Genomic DNA, 14874 nt, shown 5'->3' with positions numbered 1-14874 from the left:
ATCTGAACGTTAGTCTTCCTGAGTTCAGGGAACCCGCTTTAAACATCAAAATGGAAATGCCTTTGGATTTAGCTACTCAATTAAAAGGCATGATATGTAAACGGGTAAAGCTAGTTTTTGAGGGGATGAGCTTTGCTTGAAACAGAGTTTGAGATAATAAAGAAACATTCTCTGCTTTTCGGGCACATTAAAGTAGAACTATAGGCAAAACTTTTTTTTTTTTAATTTTGGATAGAGCAATGGAGGGTTATAACCTGTAAGATTTTTTTTGCCATTTGTGTCCCATTGCCGTGATTTCCCTACACTTCCTGTCCCATAGCCAAACAGGAAGTAAGAGGAAATCCCTGAAAATTGGGGAATATTCCTTGGGGACCCCCAGGTAACCACAACTAGTGTCCTTATTGGAATATTTCCCCTGTATTACTTTTCAGAGGACAACCCAAAATTTGGGATTTTCTTTACTTCCCCTTTCCATGATAATGGTAAACAAGACAAATAGAAAGAGTGAATCTCCTTAATGGTGGCATACACAGCAATAAAAACTGACAAGCATTCTAATCCCTCTGGACTCTCTCCAAAACTAAAAAAACGTTTAGCATTTAGTTACACTTTAAGCCCCTTAACGTTAATGGACGTAAAGCATAGGGCATCCATACCGTGAGCTAACCAGAAAGAAAGAAGAGGAGAGAGCTCTCCTGGGTTGCTAAGAGTGGAGTGAGAAAAAAGTGGGGAGAAGAAGAAAAGAAAGGGGAGGGTAAGGGAGGGGAAAAAGATTTTGCAGGTAAACCAAAAATCCTAATATTTATCAGTAGGAATTCAAGACTAAGGTACATTTTCAGGGTACAGCTTAGGCACAATAACCACTTCTAGATGCCTAATAAAATATAACTTTCATTTAGGTTGACTTTAAGTTTGAGAGACACAGTTCCATGAAAGTCCTGACTGAAATTATTCTGTGAGGCAGATTCAGAATTTGCATGGTAGGGACTATTTTCTTCCAACTGGCCTAGAAAATCTAAAACCTGGGCTTGTGGCACAGTTACCAACATCAACAAATTAAGGTAACATAACTTACCTTATCAGGGTTTAACCCTAGTTCTTTGACAACTGCCAATGCTTGTGCTGCAAATGCTTCATTTATTTCAAATACATCCACATCATCAAGGCTCCATCCAGCTTTTTCAACCTGCAAAACAAAAATTCCATGACCATCTGGCAGATCTGTCCACAAGGACTTCTTTTACAGGATGACAATGTAAAACTGGCTATATATATATATATATATATACACTTAATAGTGTTTGGTGCAGCAGAGAGGGTGTATGGCAGTATTTAGTACCAGAGACAATGGGGATGATTTACTAAATTCAAACTTTGTAAGAGACTGTCCTTTATCTTAGTAAAAGTGGGGAAAATTCACTTTGCAAAGAATACCTAATAATGTGGAAAAAAATGATATATATATATATATATATATATATATATATATACTTCCACAAGATTGGATGACGGAAGTCGACAGTTCTTTACTCTATTCAGCCTGTTTGCCTTTTGTAGATCAGCCCCAATGGGTCTGGTACTCCTAAGCATCCAGCCAGTGCAAGTAAAGTCATAGAAAAATCAGAACAGAAAGATGTCCACTGAGATATATGAGAGTAAATAAGAGTCTCTGATTCACAAAAGTATTTGACATTGCCAGAATAACCATAAAATGACATCATTTTGCATCTTATAACAGGACAGGAGCCTGAGCGTTTTGACAATTTAAAGCTATTTACAGAGAATAGACTTGTTGTTCTTAACTTTGGAAAGACTGAGGAGGGCTTGGGCCCTCAGTCAAGCTTTTACTGCTGCTGTACTGCTGGTGATTTTTACCCCTCTATTTTCTGAGTTTGACCATTGCTATTAAGACAGAAAGTGAGAGAAAATCCCAAAATTTTTCTAAAATATATCTGAAATCGAAATCACCCTCACTTTATGGAGATTTCCTCACACTTCCTGTTGCATTTCTAGGACAGAAAAGAGGAAAATCTTGCCAGCAGGACACAGATCAAAAATAATCTGATAGGGGCTTTAACTCTTGTCTAGACTACCCAAATAAAAAGATAGCCATACTGCACATACTCTTTAAGTGTACAAATGATTCAGCCACCACAAGAGCCTCCAACAATCCTAAGGCAGGCTATACATGGTTCAAATCTCAGCTGGTTCAGCAGGAACTGGCCAAGATTTGAACCATTTATGGGCAGGCTGAATGTACCAATCGTTCAACTTGGGTATACAACCAGCCTGCTTGTGATTTTCTTGTGATTAGGGTTAGCAGTTGGTATAGCCGCTAGCAATAATCACTGTCTTCTCCTGGCGCGGGGGGGGGGGGGGGGGGTAGATTATCCTGCCCCTTCGCTGGGAGAATACAATGGATCAGCAGGAGGGGATTTCCCTGTCAACACTGTCTGAGCTGATGGGGAATCAAGCAAACCCATGGTTGCCGGAAAGAAATTTGCACCGTGTATGGCCGGCTTAAGGCTGGATACACACCTTTGGGTTATTGCTTGATGCACTTTTTATTATAATCAAAGAAAACACATTTCAACATGCATGTCAAGGCACACGTTGATGCATCATGAGACAGGTAAATGTATGCGCGAGGCAACGCAAATGATGTTCATTATGACGCATATTAATTTTCAATACAATGTGCATTGCAGCTAGCTTTAAAAATGCACAACAAGCACAATAACGTACACAGCTCCTGATATTCTTAACCAATGGGTTATACTGCCCCCTACAGGAGTAGGACACTAGGCAGAAAAAGACCTAGAGATCCCTCCTGGTACCGCACGGGGCCGCCATTTACTTGTAGCCTTTGTGCTGCAATGCACAGTGGCCATGTTTGTGTAGCCCTGCGGCCATTTTGCAATGGATCAGGTGATTCAGGCGTATTCCATCAGGGGTCGGGTTCCTCCTTTCCCTATCAAGGCACACTCTACTTGGGCGCTCAGTGCCTGCTGGACCTTCCGTCATCAGGCGTCAGTGACACAGGTTTGCAAGGCGGCCACCTGGTCGTCGGTGCACACTTTCACAAAGTTCTATAAAGTGGATGTGTTGGCATCTGCGAATGCCTCTTTTGGCCGCAAGGTTTTGCAGGCTGCTGTTTAGAGGACTTGGTCCTCTTTGAGGGTGTATTGTTTTTTTCAGTTGTTTTGGTTGAGCCCCTGTTGCCTTGTTGGCTACTGTTTTTAGCCTTGGGACTTTTTTGCTGTTCCCACCCCTTATATTTAACACTGCTTTGGGATGTCCCAATGGTTAAGAATATCAGGAGCTGTGTCTGTCAATGAACAAAAGAGAAAATATGATTTTTGACTTACCGTAAAACCCATTTCTCTGATGTTCATTGATGGACACAGCTCCCACACTGTGAAGTTGTATTTTCTCTGACAATGCTTGTAACAAAACTGAGTACCTATAGTAGAGAGAGGGAGTATACCCCCTGGGATTGCCCATAGGTGTAAAAAGACTTTTTCTGCCTAGTGTCCTACTCCTGTAGTGGGCAGTAAAACCCAATGTTTAAGAATATCAGGAGCTGTGTCCATCAACTAACAAAAGAGAAATAACAAGTAGCTGAGAAAACCAAGCCTCTTTTCTTCTTCCCTAAAACAGGCTCAGACAGGGAATATCTATCAAGGTCTGGGAATGCCTACAGGAAGAATATCATTACTTATAATGTCAATATTAATCATAAACTCCTGGAGGTGTGCAACGTTATGCTAGGTACACACTATAAGACAATCGAACATACGTCCTGTTTCCTCAATGTTTTACAGCAAGTCAGAACTGAGGATGGAAATAATGTACAAACAAACATTCTCATACAACAGTTATTAATTGTTTCTGATCATACGCAGTCTTTCGTATCTGATTTTTCTTGTACGAAAACTGTATGCAAACAATACACATTAAAGGAAAATCGTTCATTGTGTTCACATACAAGAACATTTTTGGCGTATGTCCTTTCAGAAATTTTTGTTTAGAAACTCTTGCCCCGTACAGAATTTTTCTTCCGACTCTCTCATAGCGTGTAATCAGCTTAAATGTTATGCCTTTAGTCACCTTTAGAACTTGAGTGCATTCTTCAGCCTAGAACTGTTTTTCTTCCCATACAAGCCAGATTAGAAGCAGGTCAGAAAAAGGCCATAAGCACCTCTGAAGGATCTCAGATATAAGAGAATCGGCTCGGGATCGGTTTGCAAACCTTGTGATGAACCTAACTGAAATCTGTGAGGGGCAAACTTGTTATTTAATTCTGGCCATTTGATGGGCTAATAAGCAAGCTGTTGTCCACCTACATAGGAAGCTGGACAGAAGGGGACATGTACCATTGCCAAAAAATAAGAAAATAAAAAGAAAACCAAAACCGTGTCTCTGCCTATACAGAACTGTCAGCCCTCCCTAACAGCTACATCAGTCACTGACAATATGGCTGCTGTGAACCCACCTTTTTTATAGAAAGTGGGACTGAGTTAAAATTCTTTCAAATGATTGTCATTTGTAACTCACCTGACCATGGGTAAAGGTTGAGTTATATAGGTTTTTTTATTTCTACATTCAAACTTGCAAATTTTCATCCAAAAGTTGGTGAATCTGAACTTCATCCCTAATCTCAAATGCAGGCTGGATTCACCTAAAGGCATGCTGTAGTTACAAAAGCTCTTATGCATGGTTTGGGAAAAATAAATTTAGAGTTTGAATATAAAGCACACATTAGGACTAAAGATGTAATTATTTTATTGTATTTATTGCACAACTTCAACTAAAAAGCAATCTGAAAGTCTCAAGCAATGGTCTTGATTTGACTTGTGTTTCTTTTGAGTCATGACATTAAATATACTTACAGCAAAGAACACTGATGGCATGAAAGAACAGTATTTTTAATCTTTCAGATCACCTTTTTTGTAATTCATCTGTGTGAATACTTACAGCTTTTTTGATGGCTGGGATTGGTCCAACTCCCATAATTGATGGATCCAAACCAGCCTGAGCTGTGCACACAATCTGTGCCAAAGGTGAAAGGTGTCTACGACGTGCTTCAGACTTCCGCATGAGAATCACTGCTGCTGCTCCATCATTAATGCCTGAGAAGAGGTCATTAAAAGTGCTGCATTAGAACCAACGTCATCTGAATTATTTATATCAAGTTGCAAATGTTCCTTTAGACAAATGGAGCTAGTGGCATTCCAATATATACCTAGCTAATCTTAAAACTGCTATCTCTCAACTCTTAACATCTATACTAACATGTAAATGAAAGATCTGTATACTTACAGTGCCTTGGAAAACTATTCATAACCCTTGAAATTTTCCACATTTTGTCATGTTACAACCAAAAACGTAAATGTAGTTTATTATACCGTATTTATCGGCGTATAACACGCACTTTTTCCTCCTAAAAATGGAGGAAAAAGTAGCTGTGCATGTTCTACGCCGATATAAAAAAAAAATGTCCAGAAAGCAGCACCGAGAGTTAGAAGGGGGCGGGCGGCGCCGAGAGTTAGAAGGGGGCAGGCGGCGCCGAGGAGAAGGAAGTACGCGCTGTCATTGGAAGTCCCGCCTCCTATGCCGACGTCAATCATAGGCGCCGGGACTTCCGATGAGAGCGCATCCTTCCTTCTCCTCTGCGCCGCCCGCCCCCTTCTACCTCTCGGCACTGCTTTCTGGGGATTTTTAGTGATGTGTATAGTGGCGCTGGCGAGGCTGCAATTATGGGCGCTGGCGAGGCTGCATGTATGGACACTGGCAAAGGCTGCATGTATGGGCACTGGCAAAGGCTGCATGTATGGGCACTGGCGATGGCGAGGCTGCAATTATAGGCGCTGGTGAGGCTGCATGTATGGGCACTGGCGCTGGCGAGGCTGCATGTCTGGGCACTGGCAAGGCTGCATGTATGGGTACTGCAGTGACGAGGACTTCTGATGAGAGCGCATCCTTCCTTCTCCTCGGCACCGCAAGCCCCCTTCTACCTCTCGGCACTGCTTTCTGGGGATTTTTAGTGATGTGTATAGTGGCGCTGGCGAGGCTGCAATTATGGGCGCTGGCGAGTCCCGCCTCCTATGCCAACATCAATCATAGGCGCCGGGACTTCCGATGAGAGCGCATCCTTCCTTCTCCTCGGCGCCGCCCGCCCCCTTCTACCTCTCGGCACGGCTTTCTGGGGATTTTTAGTGATGTGTATAGTGGCGCTGGCGAGGCTGCAATTATGGGCGCTGGCGAGGCTGCATGTATGGACACTGGCAAAGGCTGCATGTATGGGCACTGGCAAAGGCTGCATGTATGGGCACTGGCGAAGGCTGCATGTATGGGCACTGGCGAAGGCTGCATGTATGGGCACTGGCGATGGCGAGGCTGCAATTATAGGCGCTGGTGAGGCTGCATGTATGGGCACTGGCGCTGGCGAGGCTGCATGTATGGGCACTGGCAAGGCTGCATGTATGGGTACTGCAGTGACGAGGACTTCCAATGAGAGCGCATCCTTCCTTCTCCTCTGCGCCGCAAGCCCCCTTCTACCTCTCGGCACTGCTTTCTGGGGATTTTTAGTGATGTGTATAGTGGGGCTGGCGAGGCTGCAATTATGGGCACTGGCGAGGCTGCATGTATGGACACTGGCAAAGGCTGCATGTATGGGCACTGGCAAAGGCTGCATGTATGGGCACTGGCGATGGCGAGGCTGCAATTATAGGCGCTGGTGAGGCTGCATGTATGGGCACTGACGCTGGCGAGGCTGCATGTATGGGCACTGGCAAGGCTGCATGTATGGGCACTGCACTGGCGAGGCTGCATTTAAGGACACTGCGCTGATGAGGCTGCATTTGTGGGCACTGGTAAGACTACATTTAATTTTAAAAAAATGTTCTGAGTTTAAAGCTGTTTATTTTAAATTCCAGCTTTTTTCCAGAAATTTCTGCCCTAAAATTTAGGTGCGTGTTATACGCCGATAAATACGGTAATTTTAAGTGATAGACCAACACAAAGTGGCACATAATTGTGAAGTGGAAGAAAAATGATAAATGGTTTTCAATATTTTTTACGGATAAATATCTGAAAAGTTTGGCGTGCATTTGTATTCAGCCCCGCGACAATACTTTGTAGAACTACCTTTCGCTGCAATTCCAGCTGCAAGTCTTTTTGGGGATGTCTCTACCAGCTTTGCTTACTCTAGAGAGTGAATCTTTGAGTGAAATCTTTGCCCATTCTTCTTTGCAACATAGCTCAAGCTCTGTCAGATTGGATAAAGAGCGTCAGTGAACAGCAATTTTCAAGTCTTGCCACAGAGTGTAAGGAGGAATTAGGAGGTGGGAGCTTGTTAGGATGTTACACATAGCAAGCAACCTCCACAAGGAGAATAAATTAACCATCCAGCGGGCAGGATGTGGAAACCTTACAAGCGGACCTGAAAAAAATTATGGGGTGGGCAACTACATGGCAGATGAGGTTTAATGTTGAAAAATGTAAAGTAATGCACCTGGGTGCCAGAAACCAGAAAGCAAGCTACTCATAAGGGGTGGGGGGGGAACCTCTGGGTGAGTCTGGGATGGAAAAGGACCTGGGGGTACTGGTAGACAACAGGCTTGGCAGTGGCATGCAATGCCAAGCCGCTGCAAGCAAAGCCAACAGAATACTGGGATGTATAAAAAAGGGGATTCACTCCAGAAATAAAGAGATTATTCTCCCAATCTACAAGACTCTGGTCTGGCCACATATGGAGTATGCTGTCCAGTTCTGGGCACCGGTCCTCAGGAAGGATGTGCTGGAACTGGAGAAAGTCCAGAGAAGGGCAACAAAAATAATAAGGGGAATGGAGGACATCAGCTATGAGGAAAGACTACAAGCACTGAACTTATTCTCTCTGGAGAAGAGACGATTGAGGGGGGATATGATATACATTTACAAATATTGTACTGGCAACCCTAGCATATGGAAAAACCTATTCAGAGAAAGGAAATACAATAAGACACGTGGCCACTCACTAAAACTAGAGGAAAGGCGGTTTAACCTTTAAATACGTAAGGGGTTCTTTACTGTGAGAGCGGTAAGGATGTGGAATTCTCTTCCGCAAGCAGTCGTATCAGCAGGGAGCATCGATAGTTTCAAGGGACTATTAGATGGGCACCTTAAGGACCACAACATACAGGGGTATACAATGTACGGTTAACAGCAAACACACACACACATCATAGGTTGAACTGGATGGACTGATGTCTTTTTTTCAACCTCACGAACTATGTAACTATGCAACTATCCTGGAGCTACGTGCCAGATTCATAGCAGCTGGCTTAATATATTCAGATTACCTAGTGTGCATTGCTGACCAGGGAAAAATCTGTGGTATTACTCCTGGGACCCCCAGGTTCTGCAGCCCACTTCACATCCCTTCCAATTAACCCTTTAGGCATGTCTAACGTGTTCATTGGCAGAAATAGCCTGTAAGAGACTGTGTTTACCAGGTCTTACCTCTTCACTGGATTTACCCTTTTTGATGTACAATCTGGTTTATAGAGAGAGGCTGGCTACTTAATGTTGCAATAACCACAGAATCTCCCGAGGAAAAGGGAAGCTGTGGACACTGATCTAGCTGGAGCTTCTGGGCTATTTGTTCCCAGAAGGGAAAAGGATAGTAGCACCCTGTATTGGGTTCGGGAGTGCCATCTTAATACCCAGAAACCAGCTGGTTGCTATTAGGGATTCCGCTGCTAAGCTCCCAAGGCAAAGTAAAGTACTCACCACTGTTGTCTTTCCCCTTTACCACAGCCACAGGGCTTGCTTTTCCATCCTCAGGATTACATGAGAGGATAGCAGCCAAAATCACCCCGTTTCCAAGTTGCTGTTCCAACTGGGAAGCTACCAAGATATTCTATATGGCTCACACTGCACCAGCAGCATACATACACCTCTTCTGGGATCCAAAGGGAGGAGAGGGGGAGGGGGAAGCTAGGGCCATTAAAGCCAGTGGTGGCTAGCAGACAGCCTTTCTCCTCTTCTGCTGTCCCTCTTAGGGCATTCTTCATCTGCCTTTTTCTGAACGCCCATCACAAAAGGCCCTCACCCGCCCTGACTTTCTCTTGCCCGCATCCGCATTTGCTGCCCTTCCTTCCTCCCTTTCTATGAGGTGGATCCAAGCAGACGTTGGCTCTTTGCAGCCCGCTGGACTCAGTGTCACTGAAGTCCTAGGTCCTATTCCCGCAGCCACACGGATCTGGCATCTCCTCCAGCAGTTCTCTTTATTCTGGGTTGCGCTGTGCTCTGCCTCCTGTGCTGTGGCCTGAAACTCCAATTTTAGAGAGAGGGCTGGAGCTTGGAGTCCTCCCCTTGTCGCTGCTTACGTCATCCGGCTGGCCCTCCACAGCATGGAGCTCGCTGTATGCAGGGGAGGACAGGACTCTGCTGAGCAGAGTACAAAGGTGGGGGACCAGCACACTGTGCCTGAACCCCCTGTACAACATCATGAGAAGGCGTGCAAATTAGTGCGGTCCTCACTGGCGGTCCTAAACCTGCCTTACAGGGGTACCACCCGACTCTCTAGGTCTTCTGGTCAGAGAAAAGAACAAACGTTTCGCTGTGGGAGAAACACAATCAAAAACTGAGGAGCAAGGGGAAGGGTGGGGACTTATAACAAGCTGTCAATTGATTGTGTTTCCTCTAGGGAGGAGCCTCTTATCTCTCAGGTGTTGTCATCCTGGAAGGTGAGAGGAGAAAAGCAAATCATTTGACTCCAGTAATATGAAGGGCAGTTCACCAACCTGATGCATTTGCAGGGGTTACTGTTCCAGTCCCATCCTTGAGAAAATAAGGTTTTAATTTTCCCATTGCTTCTATACTGCTGCCATGTCTAGGAAATTCATCGGTTTTCACTACAACAGGACCTGATAAAAAGTGAAATAAATCTTACAAACAGAAAATATACCAATAAACTAGAAATTAGACAACTATATTATCAAATACTGCAATCACAAGGGGATTTGCATCAATAAAATGTTTTTATAAACAGGGCAATTTTATACATAAATGATTTGCTAGACTAAAGTAAAGAAAGTACTTTAAAGCAAGTTGAGCAAGATCACCTAAAATTAAGGTCAAAACAAAATAAGATTCAAACCTTGGGATGCACAAGTCTTTAACCTGTGTATCCAACACACCTCACAATTTTTGATGTCTCCATACTGGTCAGCAAGAAAAAACATGCTCAATCCCACAAAACCTTTTACAGTGTACCTCTTTAAAACGATGGGATATATTTGAAATCTCCTTGACATTCTGAGCATCACAGTATTGTTCTGGATTGCTCTGTACAATGAGCCTGTAGTGGCTTTGAGCCTTGGCTCCGGTGGTCTTTCCTCACACATTTTTTTGGGTATATGAGGTGGTAGCCTGGCTTTTGTGTGCTTTCTCTGATGGTGGCACACCTGCAGACTCAATCCTGAGCCGGATGGTGTGTTCCTATTGACTATTGGCTCAGCCCCCCCCCCTATTTTCTAGAGGATTTGATTGATAGCAGCAGGAGCCAATGGCTGCTGCCTCTGTGAGCAGAAAGAGGCGAGAGATGCTGCAGATAGGAACAGTGCTGGATCGAGATAGGACTCAGGTAAGTATAAAGGGTGTGACGGGGATACAAAGATTGGGACATTTTTTACCATAATGCAGGAAAGGTAAAAAATGTCCAAGCCTTAGAACCACTTTAACACTCTGTATGTCTGTGTGTGCATACTCTCTAACCTGCACAATAAATAAAAGAAGTGGCAGATCAGAAACTGCAAATATGACAATTTTGATAATGTTTCACAGGAGTTATATGCAACATAAGTACATACTATAGTTAAATAAAACAAAAGAAAATTAGTACAGACCTTTCCTGGAAGGCACCTCAACGAATACAATTTCTTTGTCGAAATGGCCAGCCTTTTGCGCAGCCTCAGTCCTGTTCTGTGATTGAACGGCTAACTGGTCCTGCTCCTCTCTGGATATTTTCCATTGTTTGGCCACATTTTCAGCTAGAAAAGAAACAAGACAAGATATATACAGTTTATATTTAGGAGAACATGTGATAAAAGATCGCAGTAAACATAAAGATAACTATCATTCCATTTTTAAAAAAATGCTCTTGGTTCATAGCGTTCAACAAATGTTCCCGCAATCACACTATTGGTCCAGCAATTCAGACCTGATTGCTCCAGCTTAGAAGGTAACAGAAGCAAGACCAGTCTTGGGAGAAAGGAAGACTGTACACGGAGAAATGGCATAGACTAGGGGTCTTCAAACTTTCTAAACAAAGGGCCGGTTGATTGTCCTCCAGACTTTAGAAGGGCCCGTGGGAGTGGAAATATTCCTGGCATTAGTTGAAGTAAATATCGCCACATTTGGTATTCGGAGGAGCAATAGTGCCCCATTATTGGTATCATAGGGATGAATAGTGCCCCATTATTGGTGTCAGTGGGATAAATGGTGCCCTGTTGTTGGTGTCAGATTTTGGAATAGTATCTTGTATCAGTGGAAGGAATAGAGCCCCAAGAGCCAGATAAAGGCAAGCAAAGGGCCACATCAGGCCCTCGGGGCCACAGTTTGGAGACCACTGGCATAGACCATACCATACATAAGCAAGCAGGAATGGACAGAAGGGAACATGTACGTAGAATGCAGAGGCTGGAGATAGGAGGGAAGGATGGCTCACTGCATTCAAGTTACAGTTGTGCCCATAATGCAATGGAAGCTTTCACTGCTCTATCAAAGCATGAGGACACCCAATAATGCCTTTATCCAAACTCCTTTTTGACTGTATGCTTTATGTTGCTTGTAAGCATAAAGAGATTCTTCAGTCTCTTTAAAAACAATTAAAATTCAGCAGCTACAAACACTGTAGCTGCTGACTTTTAAAAAAACAACAACTCTTACCTGTCCAGGAATCCAGCGCTGTCCTCATCCGCCTTGGTTCTTTGCCACTCTTCAGGTCCCCGGTGCTGGCATGTTTACTGTCCGAAGCCAGCTGTGATTCCTTGCCGCGTCACAACCAGCCCCCCGCTGTGCATGCACGAGCTGTACTGTGCTCTATAAATGGACCCACAGCCTTCTGTGACCTGTGACTTGCTTCAGGAGGTTGCAGGCAGCTTGGCGAACAGCCAAGGTGCTTCCAGTTGAAGTGGGAGTGGATACCTGGCAAAAAATAGGTATCAGCAACCCCCCCCCCCCCCCCATAAAAGAAAGCTGAATTTTGTACTTACCTGGAAAATCCATCTTGGAGTATGGCAAGGCACACAGAGCAGGCTGTAAATCATGACTACCTGGGTTATGTGCCACCTATAGGTAAATGAACACTGGCAAACAAACAGACAAGAAACCCTTCCCTATATAACCCCTCCCATACAGGAAGTAACCCAATTTTAAAGCAAGCAATAAACCCCCAAAAAAGAGGGGGAGGGACCTCTGTGTCCCATGAAGTATACAAATCCAGTTTTCTTTCTTGTACATCACAGGACACACAGCAGGTTATAAATCATGACAACCTGGGATATTCCAAAGCAATGCACATGAGGGAAAGGAGACACAGAAGCCACTGCCAGGCCCAAGGGAACTACTCCGCAGCCCGAAAAAACATTACGGTAAAACCGTATCCTCTGCAACCCTTATGTCCTATTGGTAAAACCTTGTAAAGGTATGCATCAAAAACCAAGTTGCAGCCTTGCAAACCTGAGCCACTGACACTTGATGACGGATAGCCCAAGAGACCCCCAACACTCACTAGAGTGAACATCTACTTGAAAAGCCAGGGGCTTACCCATAAAGCCATAGCCTTGGTCAATAAGCCGACTAATCCATCATGAAATGGTCAACTTAGGAGCTGCCTGGCCCTTCCTAGAACCTTATTGAAGGACAAACAAAGAAACTGGCTGCCTGATCACCATGGACATTTTCAAATATATCTTAACAGCCCCAACCATATCTAATGTAAGCAGAGCTTTCTCTCCTGGCAACTGAAGTCTGGGAAAAAACAAAGGTAAGGCAAATGTCCAGATTCAAATGAAAATTTGAAACTACTTTAGACAAGAATGGATGAGCACACAGCACCACTTTATCATGGTGGATAACAAAAACGGCTCTATACAGGAAAGAGATGCCAATTCCGACAGTCTCCTTGCCAAAGTGATTGCCACCAAAAAAAACACCTTCCGAGGCAATAGGACTAACGGAATCTCATGAAGTTGCTCAAAAGGCGGCTTTTGCAAAAAAGGCAAAACGAAATTCAAGTCCCCTGGACACCGGAGAGACTTAAAAGGTGGAACCATACAGGTTACCCCCTGAACAAAAGTGTGTATCAATGAGTGAAAAGCAATTGGTCTCTGGAGAAAAACAAATGGCAGGGCAAATATCTGGCCTTTAAAAGGTACATAAGGCCAAACTAATTTCCACCCACAATTATTGAAAGAAAGCTTTGGTACAGAAGGAATACACGCAGAAGCTGGTTCAGGCCTGCTGGGTTGAACAAAAAAAACTTCTTGTGCGTACCCTGCATTAGAGACCCTCCGCTCTGGATAAAGGAGCGCCAGGGCACCTTCTGGGCAGCAGCATTATTAACCACTTGAGCTCCGGAAGATTTTCCCCCTTCATGACCAGGCCATTTTTTGACATTTATATAATTTTTTTCTTTCCCACAAATAGAGCTTTTTTTTGTTTTGTTTTTTGATCGCCACTAGGTTTTTTTATTTTTTACGCTATAATAAAAAATAAAAAAAAATAAATAAAACATTCTGGGGAAAAAAAAAAATAATAATTTTACACTGTGTAAAACATGGGTGTCCAACCTTTTGGCTTCTCTGGGCCACATTGAGTGTAGAGAAATTTTCTCTGGCCGCATATAAAATATATACTATAGTTAAGGTAGATAAGCAATAAAATGCTGCCGTGCCCTTCCTGCACCCCCCCCCCCCCCAGCACTAATTTAACACAACTAGAGGATGATCAAATGAAATGGAATCAGTATACAGAGTTTTGCTTCTTCTGGAAGCAGCGGCTCTGTCACTGACTGCAGACATCCTAAGTCTCCCGCAACAGCCGGGAGATCGCACGGCACTTGCAGCCCAGTGTTTGCCCATCCAATGCAGCCTAAACAGTGCCCATCCAATGCAGCTTCACCAGTGCATGCCCATCCAATGCAACCTCACCAGTGCATGCCCATCCAATGCAGCCTGATCAGTGCCCATCCAATGCAGCCTCACCAGTGCATGCCCATCCAATGCAGCCTGATCAGTGCCCATCCAATACAACCTCACCAGTGCATGCCCAACCAATGCAGCCTGATCAGTGCCCATAAAATGTAGCCTCACCAGTGCAAGCCCATCCAATGCAGTCTGCAATGAAGAGAGAGGAGAGCCGCTGGATTACACAGAGTGGGGAAGTCCTGCTTACCCGGCGACCACTGTCATCCTGCTTCCTGGACCAGCTCCTATGAGAGACGTTACCAATGTGCTGTCTATCACAGGAGCCAGTCAAGGAGGCAGGATTTCGTATGACAGTGGCCGCCAGGTAAGCAGGAAATCCCCCCCCCCCCTCTGTTTGTAATCCAACAGCGCTCGCCCCCCCCCCCCTCCACCCCTCCCCACCAAGGTGGCCTCTGTCTACAGTTATTTGGAAACCGATGTGGCCGTGCCCCCGACTCGACTTCCTTCCACCCCAGCAAAAAAAAAAAAAAAATTGTCAGGGGGCAGTGGGCCGCATTGCCTGCGGTTCTGGGCCGCAGGTTGGACATGCCTGGTGTAAAACATTTCCAGAAAAAAAATAGAAAATCTAATTTCTTCATAAATTTGAGCCAATATATCTGCTTCATGACTTTGGTAA

The 14874-nt window shown here is 44.3% G+C and overlaps 1 protein-coding gene across 1 annotated transcript in view; it reads right to left on the bottom strand.

Moving 5' to 3' along the window:
• Positions 1 to 14874, bottom strand: part of ACAT2 (acetyl-CoA acetyltransferase 2) — a 48754-nt gene that overhangs the window by 18109 nt on the left and 15771 nt on the right. The window contains exons 5-8 of the mRNA XM_082249371.1: positions 10896 to 11039; positions 9792 to 9914; positions 4978 to 5132; positions 1076 to 1186 (exon numbers count right to left, since the gene is read on the bottom strand). Coding sequence (XP_082105497.1) covers positions 1076 to 1186; positions 4978 to 5132; positions 9792 to 9914; positions 10896 to 11039 — 533 coding nt within the window. The remainder of the gene's footprint in view (positions 1 to 1075; positions 1187 to 4977; positions 5133 to 9791; positions 9915 to 10895; positions 11040 to 14874) is intronic.

This window comes from Pelophylax lessonae, assembly GCF_965119305.1.
Source record: "Pelophylax lessonae genome assembly, chromosome: 3".
Lineage (NCBI taxonomy): Eukaryota > Metazoa > Chordata > Amphibia > Anura > Ranidae > Pelophylax > Pelophylax lessonae.
Note: the sequence above shows the minus strand (reverse complement) of the source record. Positions and strands in the feature narration are given on the sequence as shown.